Genomic DNA, 25,609 nt, shown 5'->3' with positions numbered 1-25,609 from the left:
TAACAGGGAACACAAAAAGGAAACACAGAGAGCATCCCACAGAGAATGGGCTGATCCAACCACGATTTTCAGTTCAAACAGAATTTCCCCGAGTTATTATTTTTTATCTGAGGATAAAAACCTCCAAACTTCTGGACTGGAATGAAGAGATCCCTCATTTTTCCACAAATAAAAAGCAGGATAACAAGAATCCTGCTCACCATCCGTGGGGTTGGCGAATTCCTTGGGCACGGCTGCTCCATCCCCGAGCTCCACGGGCTCCAGCTCCGCTCTCACCCCCTCGATCTGCACCTCGTGCTCTCCCGAAATCGCATCGTCCTCCGACCTCGAGCTCTCCCCCGTGCGGCGGAATTTCACCACCCTGGAAGCACACAAAGGGCATTTCCCACTTTTGAAGCCTCTTTTTCTCCTCATTCTCTGCCTCCGTTCTCCACTGGGGTTTATTTGTGTTTGGATCTACAATTGGATGGATAAAATCCTTGGGTTTGGACACAGGATGGATCCTCCCAGGGGGATTTCCCAGTTTTGAAGCCTCTTTTTCTCCTCATTCTCTGCCTCCATTCTCCACCGGGATTTGTGTTTGGATCTACATTGGGATGGATAAAATCCTTGGGTTTGGACACAGAGGCTGTTATTGTGCTATCCACAAAGTTATAAAACCACAGAGGCCATAAAAATATGATGGAATGATGCATATTTAATGAGATCCATGGTTTGTGTGCCTGGCTTTAATTGGAATTAGGCATTGCTGTGTCATTGAATTTCAGGCAGGAAGAGCCCAAATTCCATTTTCTGAGTTGTTTTTGTGATTAGAAATGGAAGTCCTGAAATGCACCATAACTTGAAATATTATTTAGTGAAATACAATTACTGAGCTTATTCAGGGAATGGATGGATTTTTTTCCCATCAGAATGCTGATTCTGTGACTCCATTTTCATTTTAAATAGAATTATTTAATATCAAGTAATTGATATGCCTGATAAAACGAAATATCTGTATTTTAAGACCAGAATTTGCTAAACTGACACAGCTTTGATGTTTTGGTCAGAGGGATTTGTTCCCTTCCCGCAGAGAAGATTCTTTCCCCATCTGTGAAATTTTCTGTGGCCAAAGATTTGGGAACAGATCCCTCAAACTTCCTTCACTTTTCCTTCATCACAGCAGAACTTTTCCCCCTTGGAAAGTGAAAATCCCTTGGATTGAAGTGAAATAGTTTTGGAAATAAGTTAAATTATCACAGGGAGGGACCTTAAAGATCGTTGCAGCTTTGGAGGTGATGGATCCTACAAAATCTGAGAATCACAAATTCAGGCAGAGATTGCCACATTCCTCAGCACAGAAAACCAAAATACAGGTGCAAAATTTAGGGATATGTGAAACAAACTGATACAAACGAAGGAAAAAATTCCACAGGGATAATTTCTGCTCCATACTTGCCAAATTTTTCACATCTGGGACATCTCAGGGAGCTGCTGCATTTATTTACAAAATCTCACAGCACCAAAACACCTGCACTGGAAGGTATTTTGGAAGGTATTCCCAGGTTTTGTTCTTAAAAATGGGAGAAAAAAAAGCTTGATAAAATAACCTCTGAATCTTTTCCCTGAAAAGCTGAAGGCATCTTAACTAAGGATTGGAAAAGAGCTGGAGCTCGTTTCCCAACTTATCAGGAATGTTATGGGACAGGGTGCTCTGTCATTGACACGAGCTCATGAATATTTAACACCAACTTGAAACGTTCCTTCCCTGCCTTGCAGAGCCCATGATTTATAAATAGGAATATGTTGCAAAACACCTGAGAATTGAGCATTAGGAAAAAAACGGGGTTGGTTTTAAACCTTTAAATTTCAAGGTTTTTAATTTTCATTCGGAATTGAGGGGAAAGGAAGGAATTCCTGGGGTTAAAGGCACCAAAGGTTTTATCAGGTTTGGGGTTGGGTTTTGTTTATTTTTATTTTTTTTTTTTTCACAGATCCAGCAACCCAAAGACAAAAATCAGCATTTCCCTTGTGCAGCAGCATTTGGCTTTCTAGAAACGCTGTCAATGCTGATGATCCCCCCCAAAAAAACCCACCTTGGCAGGGCAGGTTCTGCTCTGCGTTTCCTCCCTGGCGAGGAGGAGGATGGCGAGGAAGAACCTCCCCAGCACAACGTTATTTACAGATAAACCCCTCTGCAAAGGCGACCCCCAAATCTCCTGGCGCTCCTACATTTTATCCCAACCACCAACAAATCCTCACCCCCCAAAAAAACCCAAAACAAATAAACAAAACACCAATGATGAGTGAATTTATGTAACAAACAGCTCGTGCATCCCTCGGGATGCTGCACGGGGGAAAATGGCCTTGATTGCCGCGGTCTGAGCCGCTTCCCGGCTGGATCCCCCGGCGGGATCCCCGCGGTCGGAGGGGCTGGAGCCCCCTCGGCGCTACTCACGGCAGCTGCTTCAGCTGGAACAAATCCTCCTCCATGGCCGGGCGGCGGCTGCGCTCATCGCTCCCGCATGGCGGGTCGGGCTGCGGGATGGATGGATGGAGCGCTGGAGAGGCTGGAGAGGCTGGACAGCTCCCGCTGGGCTCGGCTGGGCTCAGCCTGGCACGGCACGGCTCGGCTCGGCTTGGCTGGGTTGGCTCAGCTTGGCTGGGTTGGCTCAGCTGGGCTCGGCTCAGCTCAGCTCAGCATGGCTCGGTTTGGCTCGGCTTGGCTGGTTTGGCTCAGTTAGGCTCGGCTCAGCTCAGCTCAGCATGGCTCGGTTTGGCACGGCTGGTTTAGCTCAGCACAGCTTGGCTCGGGTCAGTTCACCCGGACTGGCCATGGCTTAGTTCAGCCCAGTGGGCTCAGCTCGGCTGGGCTCGGCTGGGCTCGGCTCGGCTGGGCTCGGCTCGGCTCGGCTGGGCTCGGCTCGGCTCGGCAGCGATTCCCGCATTGCCCCGAGCGGGCTCGCCCCGCGGAACGGCAGCACCGGGAGAACCCCGAGCCCAGCGCCGCCAGCACGGGCCGTCCCCAGAGTCACATCCACCGGGACGGGGCAGCGCTGCCGGGGCCGGACACCTTCAGTATCCCAATTATTCCACCAGGCACTGGAAGGTTGCGCTGTTTCCCCAGAGCTCAGCCACGGCCGCGGGCCGCCGACACCTCTGAGGGTGGAGCAGCGCGGGGATCGGGGCTGTCACACCGGGAGCGGCCTTTGACCCGCGGGGCTTCCCATCACAGCGGGTGTCACACCGGCACGGGCCCGTTACCGCGCCACAAGCCGCTCACACACGCACGGGCCCGTTATCCCGCTACGGGCCCGTTATCCCGCTACGGGCCCGTTATCCCGCTACCGGCCCCTCACACCGGCCCCGCCCCCGGTACCGCCCCCGCCCCGCCCGCCGCCATAGCGCTGCGCCATAACCGGCCCCCCCCGCACCACTTCCGCCGCACCCGCCCAACCTGTCCGCGCGCTCCTGCCGTCCCCCCGGCGCCGCCCGGCCGCGCGCTCGCGTTCCGGCGCGGCCATGCTGGCGGAGGGGCCGGTGCGGCGGCTGCTGCGGGCGGGGGAGGGGGCCAGGTCCGAGGGGAGGGCGTCAGATCCGAGGGGAGGGCGGGAGTGGGTCGGGATGGAGCGGGAAGAGCCGCGGGATGAGCCGGGAGGGGGCCGGCACTGAGCGCAGCGCGGGCGGGGGGGCTCCGGTTGGGGTGAGGCGAACCCTCGGCCCAGCGCTTCCTTTCTTCCTTCCCCTCACTCTCTTCCCTTCCCTTCCCCCTTCCCCTTCTTCCTTTCCCTTCCCCTGTCTCCTTTCCCTGCTGCGTTGCCTCCTCCCCGCTGAGGGCGGGCGGCCGCGGCCTGTCCCGCTGACGGCGCCGCTCCCGCAGGCACCGGGCCATGAGGAGCTGGGGGCTGCTGGGGGGCGCGGCGGCGGCGCTGGCGGCCGGAATCTACGTCCTGTGGGGCCCCATCACCGGCAGGAAACGGCGCCGGAGAGGTACCGGCTGCACGCCCCAAATGTTCTTTATCTCGGTTTTTTTTTTTCCAGTTGGTTTTTCCAGCTGTTAGCGGGGAGGGTTGGGTGGGATTTGGGGGAGGAATTGTTGGCTGGGAGGGTGGGAAGGTGTGGGACGGCTTTTGGAGGGTTGTCCTTGGATATTTGGAAGTGTTCAGAGCTGGGTTGGATGGGGTTTGGAGAGTGGAAGGTGTTCCTGTCCATCTCCAACATCCCTTCCAAACCATTTAGGGATTCTGTGAAACACCAAAAATCAACTGAAGTACCAACAACTAAAAACTGAACTCCCTTTAAACAGAAAAAAAACTAGCTGCAGCACCTCACGCTGTATTCCTATTGAAAAATGGGATGTTTGCCGTGGATTTTGTGGTGTGAACTCTTGCAATTCTCTTTGCAGGGCTTGTCCCGGGTCTCCTGAACCTGGGCAACACGTGCTTCATGAATTCCCTGCTCCAGGGCTTGTCCTCCTGCCCCTCCTTCATCAGGTGGCTGGAGGAGTTCACCACACAGTACAGGACAGAGCAGGAGAAATCCCAGGAGCATCATCAATACCTGTCAGTGACTTTGCTGCAGCTCCTGAGAGGTACTGAGACATTCTCCTGTTGTGGAAAACCAAGGATAAAATATTTGAGGAGAAATGTTGTCATTTTTAGCCTCTTGTCCCAAAGAAAGAAGCTCGTGTTGTTTCTGTTCCCTGTTTTATTTCCCTCCCTAATTTTCAACCCCTTGGCCAAAGCTCAACCACCTTTCACAAGAGGATTGAATTCCACAGAATTCAAGAAATCTAGAATTCTGTTAAAAATTATTAGCAAATAATTTAAACTGCTTCTTTTTCCCCCCTCAAGCTTAGTGTTTCCAAAAAAAAAAAAAATCTGTGATTATTCTTTGGAAGGTTTCTGATAAAAATATTAAAGATTTTAAACTCAAGGTGATTCATTTCTGGGCTAAAATAATCTCTGAAACCCTGAAGTGATCCCATGCTTCCCTTGTTTTTCAAGGAAATCCCTTGGAAGTTCTGCCTTGGGAAGTGCTGTGAGGCTGGAGGTGCTCCACCTCTGTCAAACACCAATTTTTTACTCATTTTTGGCTCTTCCTGATGTTCCCTTCCCCAGTTTTATCCTGCCAGGAGGTGACAGAGGATGATGTCCTGGATGCCAGCTGCCTGCTGGAGGTGCTGAGGATGAACAGGTGGCAGATCTCCTCCTTTGAGGAGCAGGTGAGTGCAGGGAAATCCTCAGAGCTGGAGCTGCCAGGTCTCAATTCTGTTTCCACAAACATCCCCAGGTTGGGAATGGGGCTTGGAGTGGGCTGGGATATTCCTCAGGGAATTCCTGGCTGCTTCCAAACCTTGTCATTACCAACAGGGCCAGGAGTATAAAAGCAGAACAGATCCAGCCCTGATTTCCCTATGGATAATGGAATTCTGCTCTGCTCCCAGGGATGCACTCCAGTTTTCCAATCTTTTTTTTCCAGTAATCCTCATTATTTGTAATTCTTGTATTTCCAATGCACTCCAACAATTATCCCACTCCTAAAATATATCCCTGATTTCCAAGGATAGATTTCAATTATGAAATTGAAATTGAGGAAAACAGAGATTTGGGAATTTATCTGGGAATATTTTTTCTTCCAAGTGTTTTAGTTCCTTGTGAATTTATACAGCCTAGAGTGTATTTAGTGCCTTGAGCTGTTGGGAAGCTTTTGGGCACAACAAATATTCAATACTAACACAAATTTTATAATAATAAAATATTTAATATGGTTATTTAGATACCTTATTGTTCATTATTAATATTTAGTATGTATTTATGTATTATATATTTATATATAATGTCTATTATAATATCTATATTATATATTTTAATGTACTTATGAATAAATGTAAATACAAATGTAAATATAAATTTAACTATAACTATAAATATAAATATAACTTTCCTATAAGTTTACCTATAAGTATAAATTGAACTATAAATATAACTTACCTGTAAATTTACCTATAAATTTAAGTATAAATATAATTTACTTATAAATTTACCTATAACTGTAAATTTACCTATTACTATAAATTGAACTATAAATATAAATATAATTTACCTATAAATTTACCTATTACTATAAATCTACCTATAACTATAAATTTACCTCTAACTATAAATATAATTTACCTGTAAATTTGCCTATAAATTTACCTATAACTGTAAATTTACCTATAACTATAAATACAAATTTAACTATAAATATAATTTACCTATAAATCTACCTATAACTATAAATCTACCTATAACTATAAATTTACCTATAACTATAAATATAACTTGCCTATAAATTTACCTATAAACACAAGTGTAAAATAAATATAAATTAAATACAAAACACACATTAAATCCATAATATAAATACTAAATATTACACGAAAATATTAAATATTATGCATAAACATTAAACATTAAACACAAGCTTTGCCCTATCATTTTCTCCTTAATTTCCTGTGGAATTCCAGCCCTTCCTGGAGTATTTTTTTTTTTTAATGTCTCTTGTTTCTGACTGCATTTTCAGGATGCCCATGAGCTGTTCCATGTCCTGACCTCTTCCCTGGAGGACGAGCGGGATCGTCAGCCCCGTGTGACCCATTTGTTTGATGTGCATTCCCTGGAGGTGATCCCACCAATTTCCTTAACAGGAATTCCTGGAATCTGCCCAAATTCCCAAATACAAAGTGTCTGTTTAGGATATTTCAATTCTGTTCCCAAAGCTGTTCTTTAATCTTTTGATAGGAACTCGTCGATAAGTTGAATTGAAAGAATTTTTGGGTTTTGCAAAGAAAATATCTTTGAATTTTTAGTGTTGCTGCTTTCCTGAGGGTTTTTGCATCCCTAAATCCATGGGATGTAGGGATTTAAATTAGTCACTCCAAGCAGTTACTCTGATCTGTAGTTCCCAACTGAAAAAGGGTTGAAAACTGCAAAAAGGGCATTTCTGGAAGAGTTTTATGGAGGTAAAATTGATCTTATCCTCCAGCTTGCTGATAAACTTGATGCAGATAGAAAATATTTGGTTTTGCCTAAAAAAAAGGAGAAAATCTCCTATTTTAGTGTTCTGTGACAGAGTTCTGCAGATTAATGATGACAAGCAATGGTCAATTATAAATTTGTTTTGTATCAGAGTTTTTTGTTATTCAAATATAAAGAGCTACTGAGATTCCCACAATTTTTCTGATGGCAGAGAAGCCAATTAGGGATGGAATAGGAAGACATTTAATACTTCATGTATTAAATTTCTAAATCTTTTCTATGTTGCTGAAGTGGGGTTAATGAAATGTTTTTATCTCCCTCTGTAGCAACCAGAAATAACCCAAAAGCAAATAAGCTGCAGGACAAGAGGTAGGATTTTTATCCCTTCTGGATATTCTGAATATTCATAGGATAGTTTTGTTTATTAAAGGGATAATATGAATTGATCTTTGTACTGAAATTAAATAGAAATCAAAAATATAAATAAATTCTTAATCACTGGGACAAAAAAGTGCTTTGGAGGCATTAATTTTGTTACTGCAGGGCAAAAATGTGAGATAGGAGTGATGGAAGTGAATGGATGGAAAATCCAAGGAGAATTTTTGTGTTGCAGGATCTCTTCCCCCTGTGTCCAACCACTGGAAATCTCAGCACCCTTTCCATGGAAGGCTGACCAGCAACATGGTCTGCAAACACTGTGAGCACCAGGTGTGGAAACAGATAATATTTTATATTATTATTAATATCTGTGTCATGTGAGAAGGGATTTCCAACACTGAGTGCTCCCTGAAGCCATCATTCCTTGGTGATAAACAGGGATTTATCCCTAAATAGACTAAAAAAATTCATGTGATGCACCTTGTGGGGTGCCTCATCAAAGAGAATAATGGATGTTTTATTCTATTACTGAATTAACAATTAATAAATAATATTACCTGAAGGTTTTTCATTTGACTGAATTTAGGACTCACTGCTCATTCAGATTTTATAAGGGCACTTGGTTATCCCAAGTAAGGAAGGGAACCTGGATAAAGGGAAAAAATACAGAAAATAAACTATATTTACAGCCCAAACCAATAGAACATTTATATTTTATTTCCCAAAACCTTGCAAACAAATTGGAGTGAGCAGGAAAATGCCAAGCAAAACATTCCTGGTGTTCCCTAGTGGGGTTTGGATCCTGTTCCACCAGGGAATTATGGACAGCATGGGGCATGAGCTCATCTTGAGATAGTTGGGTTGGGTTTTTTATTTTGGGACTGCCATAAATCCTGGCTCTGGAATCTTCTCTTGCAGAGCCCTGTGAGATTTGACACCTTTGACAGCCTCTCCCTGAGCATTCCAGCAGCTGTGTGGGTATGTATCCCCCTTCTCCTGATCCATCCTGCCCTCCCAGGGCCTTCCTCAGCTGCACACAACATTCACAGCTGCTTTGGGACTTGATTTTCCTGCTCTTTTATAACCCTGTGCTGCTGCAAAACTTTCTCCCTAATGGGTGCTGTAAGATTCCAACAAACAGAACTTGGTGATGCCACCAGAGCTGTTTCTCCTGGTGGAGGATTTGGTCTTTTCTGTGGGATTTGAAGAGCCCAGATCATATCCCAAGTGCTGCTTCCCATCTTGGGAAGGTGATCTTCAGCTGGCAGCTCACACCTTACCCCATCCAGGCTTTTCCAAGGGGTGATTTCAACTGGGAATTGTTTCCATTTCTTTCTGCCTCTGAAAGACTTCAAATGACAAAACAACATGGATTTTTTTGGACTGTGAGAGTTTATTTCATGTCTGGTAGTGATTTCTTTCCACTGCTATTTGTACTTCTGGAAATTGTGGTTCCTACTTGCAGAGTGCCCTCCTAGACAGCCAGGGCTGGGATTTGGACACATCTTATGCACTTTGTGGTTTTTTTTATCCAATCCTTGGCAGGGTAGGATATGAGAGGGCAGGAAGGAGGCCTGAATTCCATTAAAAGCTGTATTTCTCCTATGGAGAAAGCCAGAGTGCATAAAGTGACCCCTGGAGTGCTGGAATGAGAGAGAAATAGGAACAGGACAGGAATCTGTGGTTTAAATCCCCACTGGAGGGCTCACTCAGGGAATCACTGCTGTTATCAAAAGGCTGCAGAGTTTTCCATGTTTAATCCAGCCTGAAGGAGAATCCCCACAGTTACATCATCACCCAAAGCCATTCCCTCAGCTCTTTCATAAAATAAACCTGCAGTTTTGTAGTTTTACTATGGAATAAATTGTTAAAAATCCTTTCCCAAAATCCAGTAGAATGCACCCTAAAATTCCTGCAAATAATTTTGGCTTTTCTTGGCATTCAGGGTCGTCCCATGACACTGGACCATTGCCTCCATCACTTCATCTCCTCAGAGTCTGTGAAGGATGTTGTGTGTGACAACTGCACCAAGGTAGGTCCCTTCCATTCCTGCCCCTTCAATTCCATTCCTGCCCCTTCAATTCCATTCCTGCCCCTTCAATTCAATTCCTGCCCCTTCAATTCAATTCCTGCCCCTTTAATTCAATTCCTGCCCCTTCAATTCCTGCCCCTTCAATTCAATTCCTGCCCCTTCAATTCCTGCCCCTTCAATTCCTGTCACCTCCACACTCAGATTGGAGCCTGCTAACACAATCCTGCCTTCACTTTCCACCTCTTTTTTTCTTCAAGGCTTGGGGAAAACCTCCAGATATTTAACAAGATATTTACCTCACAGAATACTGAGGCTTTACTTACTACTGCTGTTACAAAATCTGCAAATATTTTATTCTGTAGTTGCCAGGTATCACCAGGGATAATTTTTTGCTCTGGTATTTAAAAATCAACAAAGAGGCAAATGAATACAGTTCTGAGTTCTCTAAATGTTCATTTCTGCTTGATTTTGGTTTAGAATTTTGATCCTTTAGGAATTCTGAAGAGCATTTTTAAATGAGCATAAAACAGACAATTAATTGCTTTTGACTGCAGGTGCCTTCATTGATTTTTTTTTTTTTTTTTTTTTTTTCCCTTTTCATTCCAGATCCAGGCAGAAGGAATTCTGAATGGGCAAAGCATAGAAAACCAGAGAACAACATTTGTTAAGCAATTAAAGTTAGGAAAGGTGAGGCAAAAATCCCCCTTCAAACCTCTTAAATCTCCTAAATCCTGTCACACAGAACTTCTCTCTTTGAGCTGGTTGTGTCCATTTCTTGCTATTACACCACAAATGTTTTACTTCTCAAAGTAAACTCACCTGGCAAATATTTGGCACTGAGACCTCAACTCAGCAAAACATCAAACACTGAAAGGATATTCTGTGAATATTCTGTTATTTAGCAAAACACTTAAATGTGAGTTTGGCTCAGTGTCATTTCTTAAATTTACATTCATTCTTTGGTGAGCAAATTGATTTATATTTACAGTGTTTGTAGCATCTTTAGCAATTCCACATTTCAGAGTGATTAAAATATTCTGAATACAGCTGATGAGTAAACATCAGGTGTGATTTCTATGAGAATTTTTTTTTTTTTTTGCTCTGTAATCCTGTCATGCAGAGGCCAGCAGGGCATTGGTGTGTAATCAGGAACAACAGGTACCAATAATTGATGATAATAATAATAATGTAATTGTTGCTACAGCAATGATTTTGAATTTCAGCTCTTTATAACATTTAATTTTTTTGGTTTTCCCCTGTGCAAAGCCATTAATTATTGGGGATTAGGAAATATCAGCAATCTCACAAAAATTATTGTCACGTTTTAGGGACACTGAGTTGACAACAGAGATAAGGGAAATGTATTTCCTTATTCCCTGGACTTACCACTTGTTTCTTTCCATGAAAAATGTGGATTTTCCTTTCCTGACCTCATTCCTGAAGCTGCCCCAGTGTTTGTGCATCCACCTGCAAAGGCTGAGCTGGTCAAACCAAGGCACTCCCCTCAAGAGACACGAGCACGTCCAGTTCAACGAGTTCCTGGTCATGGACATCTACAAATATCGGGTTCCTGGTCCCAAATCCAGCCAGGAGCAGCTCAGCCAGAAAAACCTGGAGGAGACAACCCCTGGAATAAAGGATGGGAGAGCAGGGAAACCTTCAGGTACCTCCTTTGTCCATAAAATAGTTCAGCTCTTTCTGCATTTCAGGGATCCAACGTTCTCTGCAGAATCAAGCCACGAGCAGAATCTTGATGTGGGGCTCTGCAAAGAGAACAGAAATCCCTTTGCCATTCCCAAATTTACTGCTCAGTTTGGATAATTTCATTTTGATCCTACTAAGTAGATGTTAAAAAAAAAAAAAAAATTACAAACCATGGCACAGAATTCACATATTTGAAGTCCAAAAGTGTGTTGAACTTGGGATGTCACAGGGTTTTTCTTGTTAGGGATCTCTTGCAAGGCTTCAGGACAAGCAGAGAATGAATGCTGGGGATGGTGAATTCCTCAAAAACAGTTGGAAAATCCAGCTGTAGGAGATCTGTCCTTAGGCAGCTCAATATTTTTTTTAGTTGGTATTTTGGACACCTATTTGTAATGTAAAATAGATTTGAATAAAATATCCATGCCTGTGAATATTAAAATCAACAAAATCCCACAATGAAAGGCACTGCAGGAGCAGGGCTGCTGTTCTTAACAAAAGCATTAAAGTTAAATCCCTGAATTTCTCCTTCCTCTGGCAGATGCAGAACAACCAGCTGGTACCAAACCTCTCTTCATGAATGGTGCCTCCTCTTCCTCATTTTTAATGTCCCCAGGAACTTTCCCACTTGCTGCATTCTCTGAGTGCAGGTAAGTTAGAGATTTGTACCTTCTCTCTTCATTTCTGTCCTTCAAATTCTCACTTTTTTCTGTCCTTGTCCTGAGGCTGGTTACAGAATGTAACCTTTGTCCCAGCTCCTGTGCTTGTGTCTTGGGTGATTTTTAGTCCTGGAAAAAGGGAGGAGGGAAAGTTACAAACAGAGTTCAAAATCTTCTTCCTCTGGGTCATGGTGCAGTAAATCCTGAGCAGCCATAATCTCATTGCTGGTTTCCTCTAGCCCTTCCTTTCTTTAATTTATAAATGGTTGTAAGAAATCCATAGATTTTTTTTTTTTCCCCTCCCTCAGACATTGTTGATTTCAGTTACACTTGCCATGATTCCACTTGGTAAATCACCCTTGGGACTTCTGCTCATAATCCTTTTCCATAGAATTCCAGAATGTTTTGGGTTGGTAGGGAATTTAGGGACCATGGGCAGTGACACCTTCCACTGTCCAGGTTGTTCCAAACCCCATCCTTGAGTACTTGAAGGGGTGGAGCAGCAGGTTTGAATCCCATAATCCCAGAATGGATTGGGTTGAAAGGAAATTTGGAAATCATCCACACCCTGCCATGGACAGAGTCACCTTCCACTATCCCAACTTGTTCTAAGCCCTTTCCAGCCTGGCCTTGGGTACTTCCAGGGATGGAGCAGACAATTTGAATCCCCTAATCCCAGAATGGTTTGGGTTGAAATGAGTCTTGGAAATCATCCAAATGGAAGGGACACCTTCCACCATCCCAGGTTGCTCCAAGCCCTTTCCAACCTGTCCTTGGACACTTCCAGGGATGGAGCAACAGGAAAAAGCAGTTTGCATCATAGAATAAGTTTTGAGTTGGAAAGGAACTTGGAGATCATCCCCTCCCATTTACCATGGGGCAACACCTTCCACTAGACCAGGATCATCCCAGGGCCGGATTTGGGGGCGATTTTGGGCGGATTTTTGAGGCGATTTGGAGGTGATTTTGGGGCGATTTTGTGAGGATTTTGGAGGCGATTTGGAGGTGATTTTGGAAGGATTTTTGGAGGTGATTTTGGGGCGATTTTGGAAGGATTTTGGAGTGATTTCGGGAGGAACAGCCACACCCTTCACCCAAATCCCCGTGGGGCATCCCCAGCCTGGCTGCACGGCTCAGTGCCGGTGTGTGTGTGTGTGTCCCTGCAGGGCCCCGCTGTACCTGTACCGCCTGATGGCCGTGGTGGTGCACCACGGGGACATGCACTCGGGACACTTTGTCACCTTCCGGCGCGCGCCGGGCGCCCGCAGCAGCCAGTGGCTCTGGGTGTCGGACGAGGCCGTTCGCAGGGCCAGCCTGCACGAGGTGCTGGCTGCCAGCGCCTACCTGCTGTTCTACGAGCGAGTGCAGGGCCGGGGCCAGCCCCAGAGCCCCGCCCGGGACTGAGCCCCGCCCTTCCCTGCAGGGACAGTGTTTGTGCCCAAATCCTGCCCCTCCCTTCCCTGCGGCGACAGTGTTTGTGCCCAAATTCTGCCCCGCCCTTCTGCAGGGACAGTGTTTGTACCCAAATCCTGCCCCTCCCTTCTGCAGGGACAGTGTTTGTACCCAAATCCTGCCCCTCCCTTCTGCAGGGACAGTGTTTGTACCCGAATTCTGCCCCACCCTTCTGCACACCTCTCCAGCCTTCCTTCCCTGCAGGGACAGTGTTTGTTCCCAAATTCTGCCCCTCCCTTCTGCAGGGACAGTGTTTGTACCCAAATCCTGCCCCTCCCTTCTGCAGGGACAGTGTTTGTACCCAAATCCTGCCCCTCCCTTCTGCAGGGACAGTGTTTGTACCCAAATTCTGCCCCACCCTTCTGCACACCTCTCCAGCCTTCCTTCCCTGCAGGGACAGTGTTTGTACCCAAATTCTGCCCTTCCCTTCCCTGCAGAGGACAATGGCAGTTGTGTTTGTACCCAAATCAGCCCCGGGTGTGTGTGTTGAGAAGTGTTTTTCTGCTCTGTTCCATGTGCTCACACTGCACTTTCCCCATGGAGATGCTTTATCCCACACATTTCACTTCCCAAAGGGGAGCCCTGGAAAGGGTTGATGTTAAGCTGCTGTTGAAGAGCCCTTCCCCATCCCTCTCCATTATGCACCAGCCCCTCCAGGGTCCCTTCCCTGTGGCAGTGGCTGGGAATTGTGGTTTGTACCTAAATTCCCTTGGCTGTTCTGAGGTCTCTTTGAGAAGCCTTTGTCTGTCAGGCAGGGCTTTTGTCCCCAGGCTCTATTCCCAATTCTTCCCACTGGGGAGCTCTGGGAGTGGGGGCAATGGGAAGCTGCTGTTGGCAATGATTTAAGACACAAAGTGCCTTGAGCTTCCCTGAACAGCTGCATTGCCACTGGCCCAGCCCTCTGCATGCCCACTGTGTCCTGGGAATGCCTCACAACCACAGGATGAACTCATGGAATCACATTTCTCCTGTCCTATCAAAGCATCTCCACAAACACCCCTGGTCCAAAAGATTTCCCCGTTCACACAATTTTTCCACCTATTTACTTCTTTATAAATCCCTTTTCCTGATGTAAATTGCTTTATCCAGGAGATAGTTTTGTATCTATTAAGAGCTGAAACCTTAATTTATTGCTCCATACCTTTAGAATATAGCTGGAATCAGCACATGGAAGTGTTTGCTAGTGCTCAGTGTTGTCATTTCCTTCAGCACTGTTGAATCCAGTTGTTTTGTAGCATCAACTACAACTTTTAATGCTGTGATTTCCAAGCTGCTGTAACTGTTCTAGACTTGCCCTTCCCATTTTATTGCTGGAATCTGCTATTCCCAGCATTGGGATCCATGCTCCTGGCTTGCAGCTGAGCTGTAGAGCAGCCCCTGGCCTTGTTAAATGAAATATAAACAACAGGACAAGGACTGGTGGGCACTTACTGGTCTCATGAAGAAATCTGGGAATCCTGCATCAGCTCCAGGCTGCCCTGTAAATAGAAATAAGGGGAATTCTGCTGCTCTAGGTTGTTTGATGTGCAAAAAAAAAAAAAAAAAAAAAAAAAAATCCCAAAGCACAAAGGGAGAAGCAGCAAAAATCCTCCTTTAAAACCCTGCTTTTAAATGACCAGGAATAAAATATGTAGGTTGTTTTTAGCTCTTTTCTGTCCTTGTAAGCTTGGAGGAGAAAAATCCCTCATCAGGCAAGCTTTTTTTCAATGTGAAGTTTTCAAATAACAACTGTCTTAAATAGTTTTTTTTAGGGCAACTTTGTACCTCATGAATTCATAGTGCTGCCCAAAGCTTGGGGGTGTTCACACTTCCTCAGGAGAGGCTCCAAACCAGCCAAAGCAGGAGTGGTAAAAGAGTGGATATGCAAAATTATTTACACAACTCATCATTCCAGAGTCTGGAGCACAATTCCTGGTCCAGGTAATGCTCATAATACATAAACATTGATAAATCCACTGCTGGACTGGGACCTGGTTTGTGGCTGTGTTGCACATGCAACTTGGTTTTAACCTGTTTTAAGTTAGAAAACCAAGGAAACAAACAAACAAAAAAAAAACCTTGAAAGATGCAAAATGCCAAAAATTTGCTCTGATTGTTGAAGGGAGAGCTGACAGAGCTGGAGAAGGAGCCAGCCTTCCCTACTGGGAGCCATCTAAAAGCATCAGCCCAACATCTCCCTCCAGCAGATCAGCTCAGAACTGAAACCATTTCCAGGGGCAGCAGTGGCTGTTGTGCATTCTCCACACTCAGTGCTCTGCTTGGGGGCTTTTCCTGCATTTGGGAGCTCAGCTGAGCCCCCCTGGCCTGGTTGTGCTGGAGGAGGGGCAGAGGACACGCACACTGTGGACTGAAACCTGAAATCTGGCAGCTGGGACAGGGACAAAGTCACCTCTTCTGCACAGCCAGCAAGTTTTCTTTTGTCAAGAGCTGTTTTTCTGGGCTGTGGATTAACTCTGGATCTCCCTCAAGGGCTATCAAGGGGAGGGTTGAGCCTTTTTTTTTCTGGCTTTGCCTGGTGAGGAGGAATTGATGGGCTTGGCTTAACTCTCAGGTGAGGAATGGAGCAAAGCCCAGCACCTCAATCCTAATCCTGGCCTTGAGCTGTGCCAGATCCTCCCAGCCCCCTGGGAGGGCTTTGGGAGCTCATCCTCCCCTTTTGGAGGTCACTGGGATCTGCTTTCCAGCCACCCACACCAGTAGAGATCACTGGAATTTGTCCAACCCTCCCCTTTGGAGGTCCCAGAGCTCTGTGTTTTCCAGCCAAACCTCCCCTTTCTCCATGCAGCCACAAGGCTCAAATGCTGGTACTTGTCCCTCCCAAGCTGCCATAGTGGAAAAGATGTTAATAAACTGTAAATAATTAAGAGCTCCAAGATGATATCTCTGTGTTTGGATTTTTCTTGTCTTATTTTGTGTGTTAATTTAAAAAAATGTCTGTTCCAGTTCAAGCACTGCACTGCTGTTGGAAGTTGCTTTTTTTCCACTTCAGGGTATTTTTGTAACTGTACAGTAGCAATAAAAGAACAAACTTGGTAGAAAATTGTGTGAGAATGTCTTGAAACAAACACCAAGCTGGGAGCCAAAGGGCTTGAAACAACACTTCACAAGCCCTGTATAATAAAGATTTTCTGCAGGAGCTTTTCAAGCCCCACAGAGCATCTCAGAGTGGCAGAGGGTGAGAAGAACCAACTCCCAGTTGTCTGCACAGGCCTTAATTCTATGGGAAAAATGAATCCACCACTGAAGGCCAGCACTAATTCCAGTGAGAATTCCCATTCCTTAATGCCTCAAGATCTCTTGGGGACTGGACAGGATTCCCTTGTTTTCAGCAGGATTCCCTGTGGGTGTGGGAGGTGATGGCTTTCAGGGAGTCAGGATGGGATCCCTAGGGATAATTATTTAGGAAAATACACTCTTAGATAGACACCCTTCCAGGGGAAATGGGACAACTGAGTTCTTCCCCATCAAGGCACTTTTTTTGCTGCCTGGTTTTTATACAAAGGACCTGAGGGAGGAAAAATCTTGTGCTTCCTCTTCCCAGGAGCAGAGGAGGTGGAATAGAGGGATTCAAGCAGACAGGAGTCACACACCCTATCCTCACACTTCAGCACTCCCCTTCTCTGTGTCAGGCTCATCTTGGCTTTATTTTAATTTAAAAACCCCAAGCAAACCAGAGCTCACTGACAGAAAGCATCACCTATAGAGTCAATTTAAACAATCACAGGTTGTGGCTCCCAGTGTTTATGAACTGCTGCCTCCAGGCTGTGGAGCATTTTCACCTTCTTGGAACACTGCTTAGATAAAGATCAGCTGAGAGCAAAACAAGGGTAACAATCAGCAAAAATAGGGATGAGTGAAAGAACAACATCTCCCAGAGGGAACAAACCTTGCCATCCAGATGAATACCCACAGGCTTTAGCATCAAAACCACCAAAAGTCCATTTACTCCTCCAGTCCTTCACCCACAGGTGAATCCACAGTTTTAGCAGGAACTAAAACTTCACTTTCCAGATCCCAAAGATGGGCGAACATCCCCCTGCTTGGCGCTGGGCAGGATTTCCCTGAAGGTGAGGTTGACCCTGGGGGCCAACACCCTCCTGCGCGGGGGCAGGCTGTGGTACCAGTGCAGGTTGGTGGGGTGTTTGATGAGGAGCAGGCTGCCGTGGGCCAGCTGCAGGCTGATCCTGCCTGGGCCCCCCTTCCCTCCCTTGCCGCGGCGCCGGAACACGAAATCGCGGCAGGCGCCGAAGGACACGGAGGCGATGGGGCTGCGAGGAACCAGCTCCTTCTCGTCATCCCGGTGCTCCCCGATGTGGTCCAGGCCATCTTTGTACCTGTGCACACCCTGGTGTTAATGACTGGCTTGGGTTGTAATACAGGATGGAAGCAAAAGTTTGTTTTCTATGGCAGGTGGGGTAGTGATTCTTATCTCCAGGGGTTTATTTTCTGTTAATGGGCCATCTGTTAAAACCAGCTGGGGCAATCATCTTTATCTTTTTCACTACTCATCCTTCTTCCAGGAGATATCTCCTGTTAATGGGCCATCTGTTAAATCAATCATCTTCATCTTTTCCACAGCCCATCCTCCCTCCAGGAGATATCTCCTGTTAATGGGCCATTGAGTCCCAGAGCATGACTAATAAAATTACATAATCCCACTGGGAGATGCTCCACCCAGGGGGAGGAGCCAAGCCTTTTCTACCTAGATAAAAACTGAGATTTGGAACATCAGAGCACTGGATTCCAGAGGAAAAGCAGGCCCATTTTCATCACCACTGGAGTGTCAGAAAAAAAACTACACTCTTTTCCAGTATCATTACTTCAACAGACCCACATCTGTCACTTCAGATTTAATTTAATGAGACTGCTACCAACACCCTGAGTGACTGATGGGGTGTCAGATTGGATTCTGACTCTGACAGTGTTCTGTATTGTTTTGTATTACTACATTTTTATTTTATTTTAAATTTTCCTAATAAATAACTGCTATTCCCATTTCCATATCTTTGCCTGAGAGCTCCTTAATTTCAAAATAATTTGGAGTGAGGGGGATTACATTTTCCATTTCAAGAGAGGCTCCTGCCTTTCTTAACAGGCACCTATCTTTCAAACCAAGACAATTCCTTACCAACAATATAGTGATTATTTCCCAATTAAACCAAACAAATGCTACATGAGTTGTGGCTTTTTGTTTGGCTTTTTTTTTTTTTTTGTTTCACTTGAAGGAAAAGCTGCTGGGAAGGGGCTGTACCTGTTGATAAGGACGAAGTTAAAGGTGTGCCCTGTTTCCAAGGTGACACGCTCCCGGATCCGGGTCAGCACTGGGATCCATGGCTTAGGGTGGAATGTGACCCCTGAGTAAGTGTAGGACAAGCCAGGGTCTCCATAGGTGACCTTCTTCCTGGGAATCTTGTGCCACGTGCCAAATACTTGCAGTTTGGTCAAGTCATCTGTTTAAACAGCACAGGGGAAGGATCAAACCCAGCTCGGTATTGTTTGTGCACAGTCCAATATTCTCCTGGATCTGCAGCTTGTGGCAATCTCCAAACAGGAATGAGGGTGCTCATGTCAACCCAAAAGCTGTCATCCCTGCTCCCAGGGTTTGTGTCCCAGCAAAGTTGGACACTGTCTTGTTTTCCCCCTTAAATGGGATGAACAGGACCAGCACCCCCATCATGTATCTCACACACTAAACTCCAGTCCAGGATTATCCCTTGATAAACACTTCCAGCTCAGCAAAACCGACCCTGTGGGGTCGCAGCTGTGTGGTTTTGGAATCTCAGGTTGTGCAAACACCAGGTGGCTGCAGAGATTTCCCAGTGCCTGCAGAAATCTCCCAAATTTACCCTGGGAATTGCTCTGGGACTCACCTGGGTGGGCTGGCAGGGAAATGCTTCACCGGGAAGGGGTAAAGGGGGAATGGAGGGGAATACAGCACAGAAGGTCTGAGGTTGGAAGGGACCAGTGGGGGTCATCCAGGCCGCCCTCCTGCCCAAGCAGGGTCTCCAAGAGCACTGTCCAGGCCCTTTGGGAGGCCTCCAAAGCCTCCCTGTTCTGCCCGTGCTCCCTCACAGGGCAGGCATATACCTTCGAAATACTCCACCTCCTTCTCCAGCTCCTGGAAGATCTCGTCCGCCTCGGCTTTGCCGAAGAGGATGCGGTAATCACAGTTGAGCCCCTCGGCGCGGATCTCCCGCGGCGGCGGCCGCTCCGGGCCGGGCCCCTCCAGCCGCGGCCTCTTCCCCTCAGCGCCGCCGCCATCCCCCGCCCGCCCGCGGGGCAGCTTAACCACGAACGCGTCCATGGGCGGGCCCGGGACGGCAGCGATACCCGAGGGAGGGACGGGGAACGGGAGCCGCGATCCCGCGGGAAACGGGAGCGCGCCGGGGATGGCGACGCATCAGGCCCCGCCCCCTCATTAGATGGCTCCGCCCCCAGCGCACGCGCGCGGTTTTGGCGCCAAATCCGAGTCCCGCCCCTCATTCCCCGCCGGTCCCGCGCCGCTGCCGCCCCTCACTCCCCGCCGGCCGCCCTCGCTGCCTGCCCCGCTCTGCCGCAGCCATGATCGGGCAGAGGACGCTGCACTCCTTCTTCGGCCCCGCGCCGCCCAAGAAGCGCGGCCGCTCCCCGGAGCCGGGCGGCGATTCTGAGGTAGGGATTGGGGGGCTGAGGCAGCCCGCGGCTCTGCAGGAGGGGAGGGAGGAGAGGGTTCTGGTGGCCGCCCGAGCGTGTGGCTCTGTGTGTGTGGGAGGGGGCCTGGGGGCACTGGCGGCCTTTCCCGAGGGAGTTGGGGGGGGCGCCACAATATCCAAACTCCCGCGCGGCTCCACGCCTGGCTGAACTGTCAATCAAGCCGCCACGCTCCGCTGCCTCCCAATGAGCGCTGACACCCTTACTGACGTCTCTGTTGCTAGGTAGAAACCTCCCCCTCCAACCACTGCGAGCCAATGGGGAGAAGCGAGCGCTTTCCCGCTGGCCAATAGCGAGCGGGTGTTTGTGCGGGGCGGGGCGGCCAATGGGGGCGCGCGTTGTGTTTTGCCGCGGAACGGCCGCGTGCGGCGGGGCCGGCCCTGGGGCGGGGCCTGAGCCGCCATGGCCGCGCTGCTCCCGCTGCGCTCCCGCATCCTCCGCAGCCATCCCTTCGCCCGCTCCTTCCAGGTGAGCGCAGCCAAGAAGGCGAAGGAAGGCGGCGATGAGGCGAGCCAGGCGCTGAGCGCGGAGCAGCAGGAGCGCATCCGCAAGAACAAGGAGGCGGCGCGGCAGCTGCTGGCGCAGCGGAACGTGCCCCCGGGCTTCGGCGACAGCTGGCGGCGGCAGCTGGCCGGGGAGTTCTCCAAGCCCTACTTCGTGGAGGTGAGCAGCGTTCCCCGATCCCCCCGTCCCGCTCCGCTGAGCCCCCGCTGAGCCCCCCGTGCCCCCGCAGCTGATGGCGTTCGTGGCCGAGGAGAGGAAGCGGCACACGGTGTATCCGCCCCCCGAGCAGGTCTTCACCTGGACACAGATGTGCGACATCTGGGATGTGAGTAGAGCCGCCCCGCGGAGTTTAAAACCCTGAAAGTGCAGGGTGGGTGCACAGACACGTTCCTTTATTTGGTCCCTTAAACTTGGATCCCATGGGATGTGGATGTTGTTGTTGTTTGGCTCGCCTGACTCGTAAATCCATGGCTGATACCAAACCGTGGTTTTATTGTTCTATTACCCTCACAAGCCACAAAACTTCCTCTGGTCCTTTTGATCTTTTTTTTCTGGTGTTATCAGCTTAACCTAGCGCAGAGTTTTTGATCTTGAACGTCTCTTTTTCTTTTAATTGATCAGTAAAGCACTACAATGAAAGGGAAAAAAAATTACAGCACAAGGTAATGTCATTTTTAACAAAGCCTGTCAAAAATATCACAGCAAGTGTGGCGTAAAGCTGAAATGGAATGAAACCTACTTGGAAAATTACAAGGTGTTTTTTTTGAAATTATCTTAGTTATATTGATTATTTTGGCAGCAAGGCTGTAGGGATGTTAATCTTTAGTGTTAGGTGGGCTATGTGCTCTTTAGCAATGAGATATCTGGGATTTAACTTCAGTTTCTTAGAGGGTTTGGTTTGTGGAACTTTTTTTATCTCTATTTTAGTGTAAAGATCATTTAAAAGCCTTTTTCCCCACTCTCAGGAATAATACTGATTACAATTCAGTGTTAACCAAGGTCTGCTTTCAGGTAAAGGTTGTCATTTTGGGACAAGATCCATACCATGGACCTAAGCAAGCTCATGGGCTCTGTTTCAGTGTCCAGAAGCCTGTTCCACCTCCCCCCAGGTAAGAAAATTTCCAAAATCCCATTTGTTCCTTAATTATTTGCAGTTCTGTGGTGGTCAGGGGCTGGAAGACAGAAAATTGATGTGAAGTGGCTTGCAGCTACTTAAATTTGAGTTGTGCATCACCTGGAAGGATAATTCTGTGTAGTTTTGCTGATATTCTGGATCTAAATTTTCATTTCCAGTCTCATTAAAACTTCCAGGCAGGCACACAGAGTCCCTATTGCCCTGCCTCTCAAATGGCTTTATCTTAAATAATAAGATTATAATCAATGTTTCTTCTTGCTTGCTTAGAGCAATCAGTGGTGCTGCTTGCTCTTGTATTAAAAATCTTCTGCTGGTTTGGTTTGCAGCTTGGAAAATATTTACAAGGAGCTGTCTGAGGACATTGAGGGTTTCACCCACCCTAGCCATGGGGACCTGACAGGCTGGGCCAAGCAAGGTGAGCTTAGAAACACTCAGTGATGTCCCTCCTGTGGAGCAGAAAAGAATCTGATGTCAAAAACAGCCCTGGGGCTGGAAATAATCCACCTGTAGGGCAGAAAGTCACTTCTGAGTGCCTTAAAATGAAAATTTCCTTCAACAGGAAAAAAAACCAGTTTGAATCCCAGAATGCTTTGGCTTGGAAAAGAGCTCAAAGCTCATCCAAGGGACACCTTCCACTATCCCAGGTTGCTCAGAGCTGCATCCAGGGATGGATTAACCCTTTGTTTCACCCCTTGGATGTGCTTTGTTTGCCAGGAGTGCTCCTGCTCAACGCCGTGCTCACGGTTCGGGCTCACCAGGCCACGTCCCACAAGGAGAAGGGCTGGGAGCAGTTCACAGATGCTGTGGTGTCCTGGCTCAACAAGAACCTGCAGGGCCTTGTCTTCATGCTCTGGGGAGCCTATGCCCAGAGGAAAGGCAGCTCCATTGACAGGGTACAGCTTTTCATCAGCTCTTCCCTCTCCCTGTGGTTTTTTCCTTCAGTTTGGTGGACACTAGAGGGCACTTCCCTTACAGAATTGGGAATTTTGCCTGCCTGGTCTCTGTCAAATCGAGTTCTGCTTCTGCTCCAGCTTAGCCTTTGCCAGAATTAAGCAAGGAAAGTGGAGCAAGTGTAAGCTCTTGTTGTCAGCAGTGTCTCACAAGGACAGAGCTGTTTTTCCTAGTTAAGGGCTCATGAATCAATATGAAATCTGCTGGTGGGATGACAGCAATTGGGAAATGCCAGGGTATTTATGTCTTTGCTTAGTGGGACAGAAGTCTTGGTCCTTGTGGCTGGTTCTTTGGGTCTCAGGCTGCTGCAGGAGGGGGTGTAAGGGGAGATCACACCTGTCCTGGAGCAGGAGGGGGAGAAATGAGGGTAAATCACACCTGTCCTGGAGCAGGAGGGGGAAAAATGGGGGTAAATTATACTTGTCCTGGAGCAGGAGTAGGAGAAATGGGGGTAAATCACCTGCCCTGGAGGAGGAAAAGGAATAGGGGAAAATTATACTTGTCCTGGAGCAGGAGGAGGAGAAATGGGGGTAAATCACCTGCCCTGGAGGAGGAGAAGGAATAGGGGAAAATTATACTTGTCCTGGAACAGGAGTAGGAGAAATGGGGGTAAATCACCTGCCCTGGAGGAGGAGAAGGAATAGGGGAAAATTATACTTGTCCTGGAACAGGAGGAGGAGAAATGGGGGTAAATCACACCTGTCCTGGAACAGGAGGAGGAGAAATGGGGGTAAATCACACCTGTCCTGGAACAGGAGGAGGAGAAATGGGGGTAAATCACACCTGTCCTGCAGCAGGAGGAGGAGAAGGAATGGGGGTAAATCACACCTGTCCTGGAGCAGGAACAAAACCCTGCAGATCTAACAAGTGTTTTCCTCTGCCGTTCCCAGAAGCGCCACCACGTCCTGCAGACGGTTCATCCCTCGCCCCTCTCTGCCAACAGAGGGTTTTTTGGCTGCAGGCATTTCTCCAAGACAAATGAATTCCTCAAGAAATCTGGGAAGAAGCCCATTGACTGGAAAGCTCTCTGAGCAGGGGTTGAGGCTTGGGAGCAGCTCCTGGATCAGGGGTTGGGGCATTTCTGAGAAACTCCTGCTGGCCTGAGAATTGTTCTTTGGGTGTTGATCAGTGAGCAAATGACCAAACTTTCAGAGATGGTTATATTTTTGTTTTAAATGTTTATTTTTCAAGAGCATGTTGGAGTGTTTGATGGACAGCTCTGCTGCTGGAACAGATCCTAGCCTGGTTTGAAGCAAAAAAAAAAAGACCCCAAACACCAGAGTTCTGTATTAAGTTGTGTTCACTGTGGCAATGGGAATTTCTTTTCAGATTCTGGTGAAGGGATGTTTATTCTTACTGAGCTGCTCAGCTTTTTTACATGCCCTGCTGCCTCCTTCCCACACAAATCTAGTTTTCCTATTTAGGGGGGATGGAGAGCTGACTCCATGGGAGGAAAAGGCTTTTGGTTTTAGCTTTTTGCTACAGATTTATTACAAAAATCTCGAGGCTGTAAAGAAAATACACGGTCAGGAGTATTGCTTGATGCATCCATGATCTCAAGATTTTGGGATAAATCCTCCCAGCAGCCACAGGGAGGCTATGACCAAGATTCTTTGAATGTTTTGTTGGCATTTAGACAGGAAAATCAAAAGGTTTTAGGTTCTTCCTAGGTGTGTAATCACCTGGATGACAGGTGAGCTGTGCTGACCAAGGACCTGGGGGTATTTGCTGATAGCAGCAGTGAACATTTGTTAATTGCCATCTTCCAATTAACGGACTGATAGTTGCAAATTACTTCTAATCTTTTTAAGATCTTAAAAGAGGCAACATTTTGCTTTGCCACCATAGGAGCAAATTAAAGTTTCTACCTCCTGTTGGCAATAACTGTTAGGACTTCCAGGAGGAAGAGGTGTTGACTTCATACTCCTGGATTTCCAGCCCAACTTTGTAATTCCTTTAATGGAAGTGAAGAGCTTTTTTTTTTTTTTTTTTTTTTTTTTTTTTTAATGACAACAGTTTTTATAGAATATCCTTGTAACCCTTCTTCTGGTGTTCTCTCTGAGGTAACACTATCACCAGTGGTTTACACTGTCTGTGCCATGCTGTATATGCTGTTTGCTTGTTATTTTTTTTCCCCAGAGTGTTTGTTTTTTTTTTTTAATAAAAATTACATTGTTTACATGATCTTGCCTTGGTACTTTAACACAGGGAGGGAGGGGTGGAATGGGGAGTCCCTGTTCCCCCCTGGAGCATGTCCTTGTCCCCATCCCCGTGACCAGGCACAGGGCCAGGCCACCTTTGTCCCCCAAGGATCGGGTGTCCCCCTCCCTCTCCCCACCCTCATCTCCAGCACAACTTTTCCAGACGCGTTAGCAGGGAAATATTTGTGCTTGACGTGACCATCACGTGCGGGACACAACTGGAACAGCCCGGGGGGAGCCCGTGCTTCCCTTGGGGGCACCGGGCCGGGGAGCAGCGGGGGACGGATGGACACACGGAGCGGAGCTGACAGCGGAGTGACCGCGGAGCTCCGAGTGACCGGGGAGACCGGAGCGACCGGGGAGCCCGGAGTGACCGCGGAGACCGGAGTGACCGGGAGCCCGGAGTGACCGCGGAGACCGGAGTGACCGGGAGCCTGGAGTGACCGCGGAGCTCCGAGTGACCGGGGAGCCCGGAGTGACCGCGGAGCCCCGAGTGACTGCGAGCCCGGAGTGACCGCGGAGACCGGAGTGACCGCGGAGCCCGGAGTGACCGCGGAGCCAGGAGTGACCGCGGAGACCGGAGTGACCGCGGAGCCCGGAGTGACCGGGAGCCCGGAGTGACCGGGGAGCCCGGAGTGACCGGGGAGACCGGAGTGAACGCGGAGCCCGGAGTGACCGCGGAGCCCGGAGTGACCGCGGAGCCCGGAGTGACCGGGAGCCCGGAGTGACCGCGGAGCCCGGAGTGACCGCGGAGCCCGGAGTGACCGGGAGCCCGGAGTGACCGCGGAGACCGGAGTGACCGCGGAGCCCGGAGTGACCGGGAGCCCGGAGTGACCGGGGAGACCGGAGTGAACGCGGAGCCCGGAGTGACCGCGGAGCCCGGAGTGACCGGGAGCCCGGAGTGA

General features: G+C 47.9%; 4 protein-coding genes across 8 annotated transcripts in view; 2 read left to right on the top strand and 2 right to left on the bottom strand.

Moving 5' to 3' along the window:
• Positions 1–25,609, bottom strand: part of SVOP (SV2 related protein) — a 72,469-nt gene that overhangs the window by 15,682 nt on the left and 31,178 nt on the right. Inside the window, exons 1-2 of one of the 3 annotated variants that reach the window (XR_013776410.1) lie at positions 2,438–2,597; positions 201–361 (exon numbers count right to left, since the gene is read on the bottom strand). Coding sequence is in view for 2 of the 3 variants with exons in the window: in XM_079322545.1 (XP_079178671.1) it covers positions 201–361; positions 2,438–2,472 (196 nt within the window). In the remaining variant the exon portion in view is untranslated. Of the gene's footprint in view, positions 1–200; positions 362–2,437; positions 3,300–25,609 lie in introns of those variants that run through there. The other 2 variants (XM_079322545.1, XM_079322544.1) reach the window with 2 other exon arrangements.
• On the top strand, positions 3,405–16,263 carry USP30 (ubiquitin specific peptidase 30). 2 transcript variants are annotated; one of them, XM_079323114.1, is made up of 14 exons: positions 3,405–3,554; positions 3,860–3,969; positions 4,385–4,570; positions 5,100–5,203; positions 6,547–6,645; positions 7,328–7,370; positions 7,615–7,709; positions 8,298–8,357; positions 9,325–9,411; positions 10,018–10,098; positions 10,855–11,074; positions 11,654–11,762; positions 12,938–13,242; positions 13,663–16,263. In XM_079323114.1, exons 1-13 carry the CDS (start codon positions 3,502–3,504, stop codon positions 13,173–13,175), a joined length of 1,485 nt encoding a protein of 494 aa, XP_079179240.1. In that variant the 5' UTR covers positions 3,405–3,501; the 3' UTR covers positions 13,176–13,242; positions 13,663–16,263. The 2 variants fall into 2 exon arrangements, with proteins under 2 accessions (XP_079179240.1, XP_079179241.1); XM_079323115.1 differs by having other exon boundaries at positions 3,419–3,519.
• ALKBH2 (alkB homolog 2, alpha-ketoglutarate dependent dioxygenase) lies at positions 17,092–19,636 on the bottom strand. Its single transcript, XM_079323116.1, has 3 exons — positions 19,311–19,636; positions 18,475–18,673; positions 17,092–17,557 (listed from the first exon to the last, which is right to left on the bottom strand). Exons 1-3 carry the CDS (start codon positions 19,525–19,527, stop codon positions 17,224–17,226), a joined length of 750 nt encoding a protein of 249 aa, XP_079179242.1. The 5' UTR covers positions 19,528–19,636; the 3' UTR covers positions 17,092–17,223.
• Positions 19,715–24,065, top strand: UNG (uracil DNA glycosylase). Of its 2 annotated transcripts, XM_079322585.1 has the most exons (8): positions 19,715–19,874; positions 20,382–20,576; positions 20,647–20,742; positions 21,429–21,526; positions 21,879–21,967; positions 22,267–22,445; positions 23,394–23,540; positions 23,571–24,065. In XM_079322585.1, the coding sequence occupies exons 1-7, from the start codon at positions 19,785–19,787 to the stop codon at positions 23,532–23,534; spliced, it is 888 nt and encodes a 295-aa protein (XP_079178711.1). In that variant the 5' UTR covers positions 19,715–19,784; the 3' UTR covers positions 23,535–23,540; positions 23,571–24,065. The 2 variants fall into 2 exon arrangements, with proteins under 2 accessions (XP_079178711.1, XP_079178710.1); XM_079322584.1 differs by having other exon boundaries at positions 23,394–24,065.

The sequence above is a fragment of the Erithacus rubecula genome (genome assembly GCF_903797595.1).
Source record: "Erithacus rubecula genome assembly, chromosome: 19".
In the NCBI taxonomy this organism is placed as follows: Eukaryota; Metazoa; Chordata; class Aves; order Passeriformes; family Muscicapidae; genus Erithacus; species Erithacus rubecula.
Note: the sequence above shows the minus strand (reverse complement) of the source record. Positions and strands in the feature narration are given on the sequence as shown.

Excerpts from the sequence above, each read along its gene's own strand:
- USP30 (XM_079323114.1), top strand. The coding sequence starts at position 3,502 with ATGCTGGCGGAGGGGCCGGTGCGGCGGCTGCTGCGGGCGGGGGAGGGG. Across the intron at positions 3,970-4,384 it reads CAGGAAACGGCGCCGGAGAG|GGCTTGTCCCGGGTCTCCTG; the intron begins GTACCGGCTGCA and ends TTCTCTTTGCAG. Across the intron at positions 11,075-11,653 it reads GAGAGCAGGGAAACCTTCAG|ATGCAGAACAACCAGCTGGT; the intron begins GTACCTCCTTTG and ends TTCCTCTGGCAG.
- ALKBH2 (XM_079323116.1), bottom strand. The coding sequence starts at position 19,527 with ATGGACGCGTTCGTGGTTAAGCTGCCCCGCGGGCGGGCGGGGGATGGC. Across the intron at positions 18,674-19,310 it reads GGAGGTGGAGTATTTCGAAG|ATGACTTGACCAAACTGCAA; the intron begins GTATATGCCTGC and ends CTGTTTAAACAG. Across the intron at positions 17,558-18,474 it reads AACTTCGTCCTTATCAACAG|GTACAAAGATGGCCTGGACC; the intron begins GTACAGCCCCTT and ends GGGTGTGCACAG.
- UNG (XM_079322585.1), top strand. The coding sequence starts at position 19,785 with ATGATCGGGCAGAGGACGCTGCACTCCTTCTTCGGCCCCGCGCCGCCC. Across the intron at positions 20,577-20,646 it reads CCAAGCCCTACTTCGTGGAG|CTGATGGCGTTCGTGGCCGA; the intron begins GTGAGCAGCGTT and ends GTGCCCCCGCAG. Across the intron at positions 21,527-21,878 it reads CCTGTTCCACCTCCCCCCAG|CTTGGAAAATATTTACAAGG; the intron begins GTAAGAAAATTT and ends TTTGGTTTGCAG.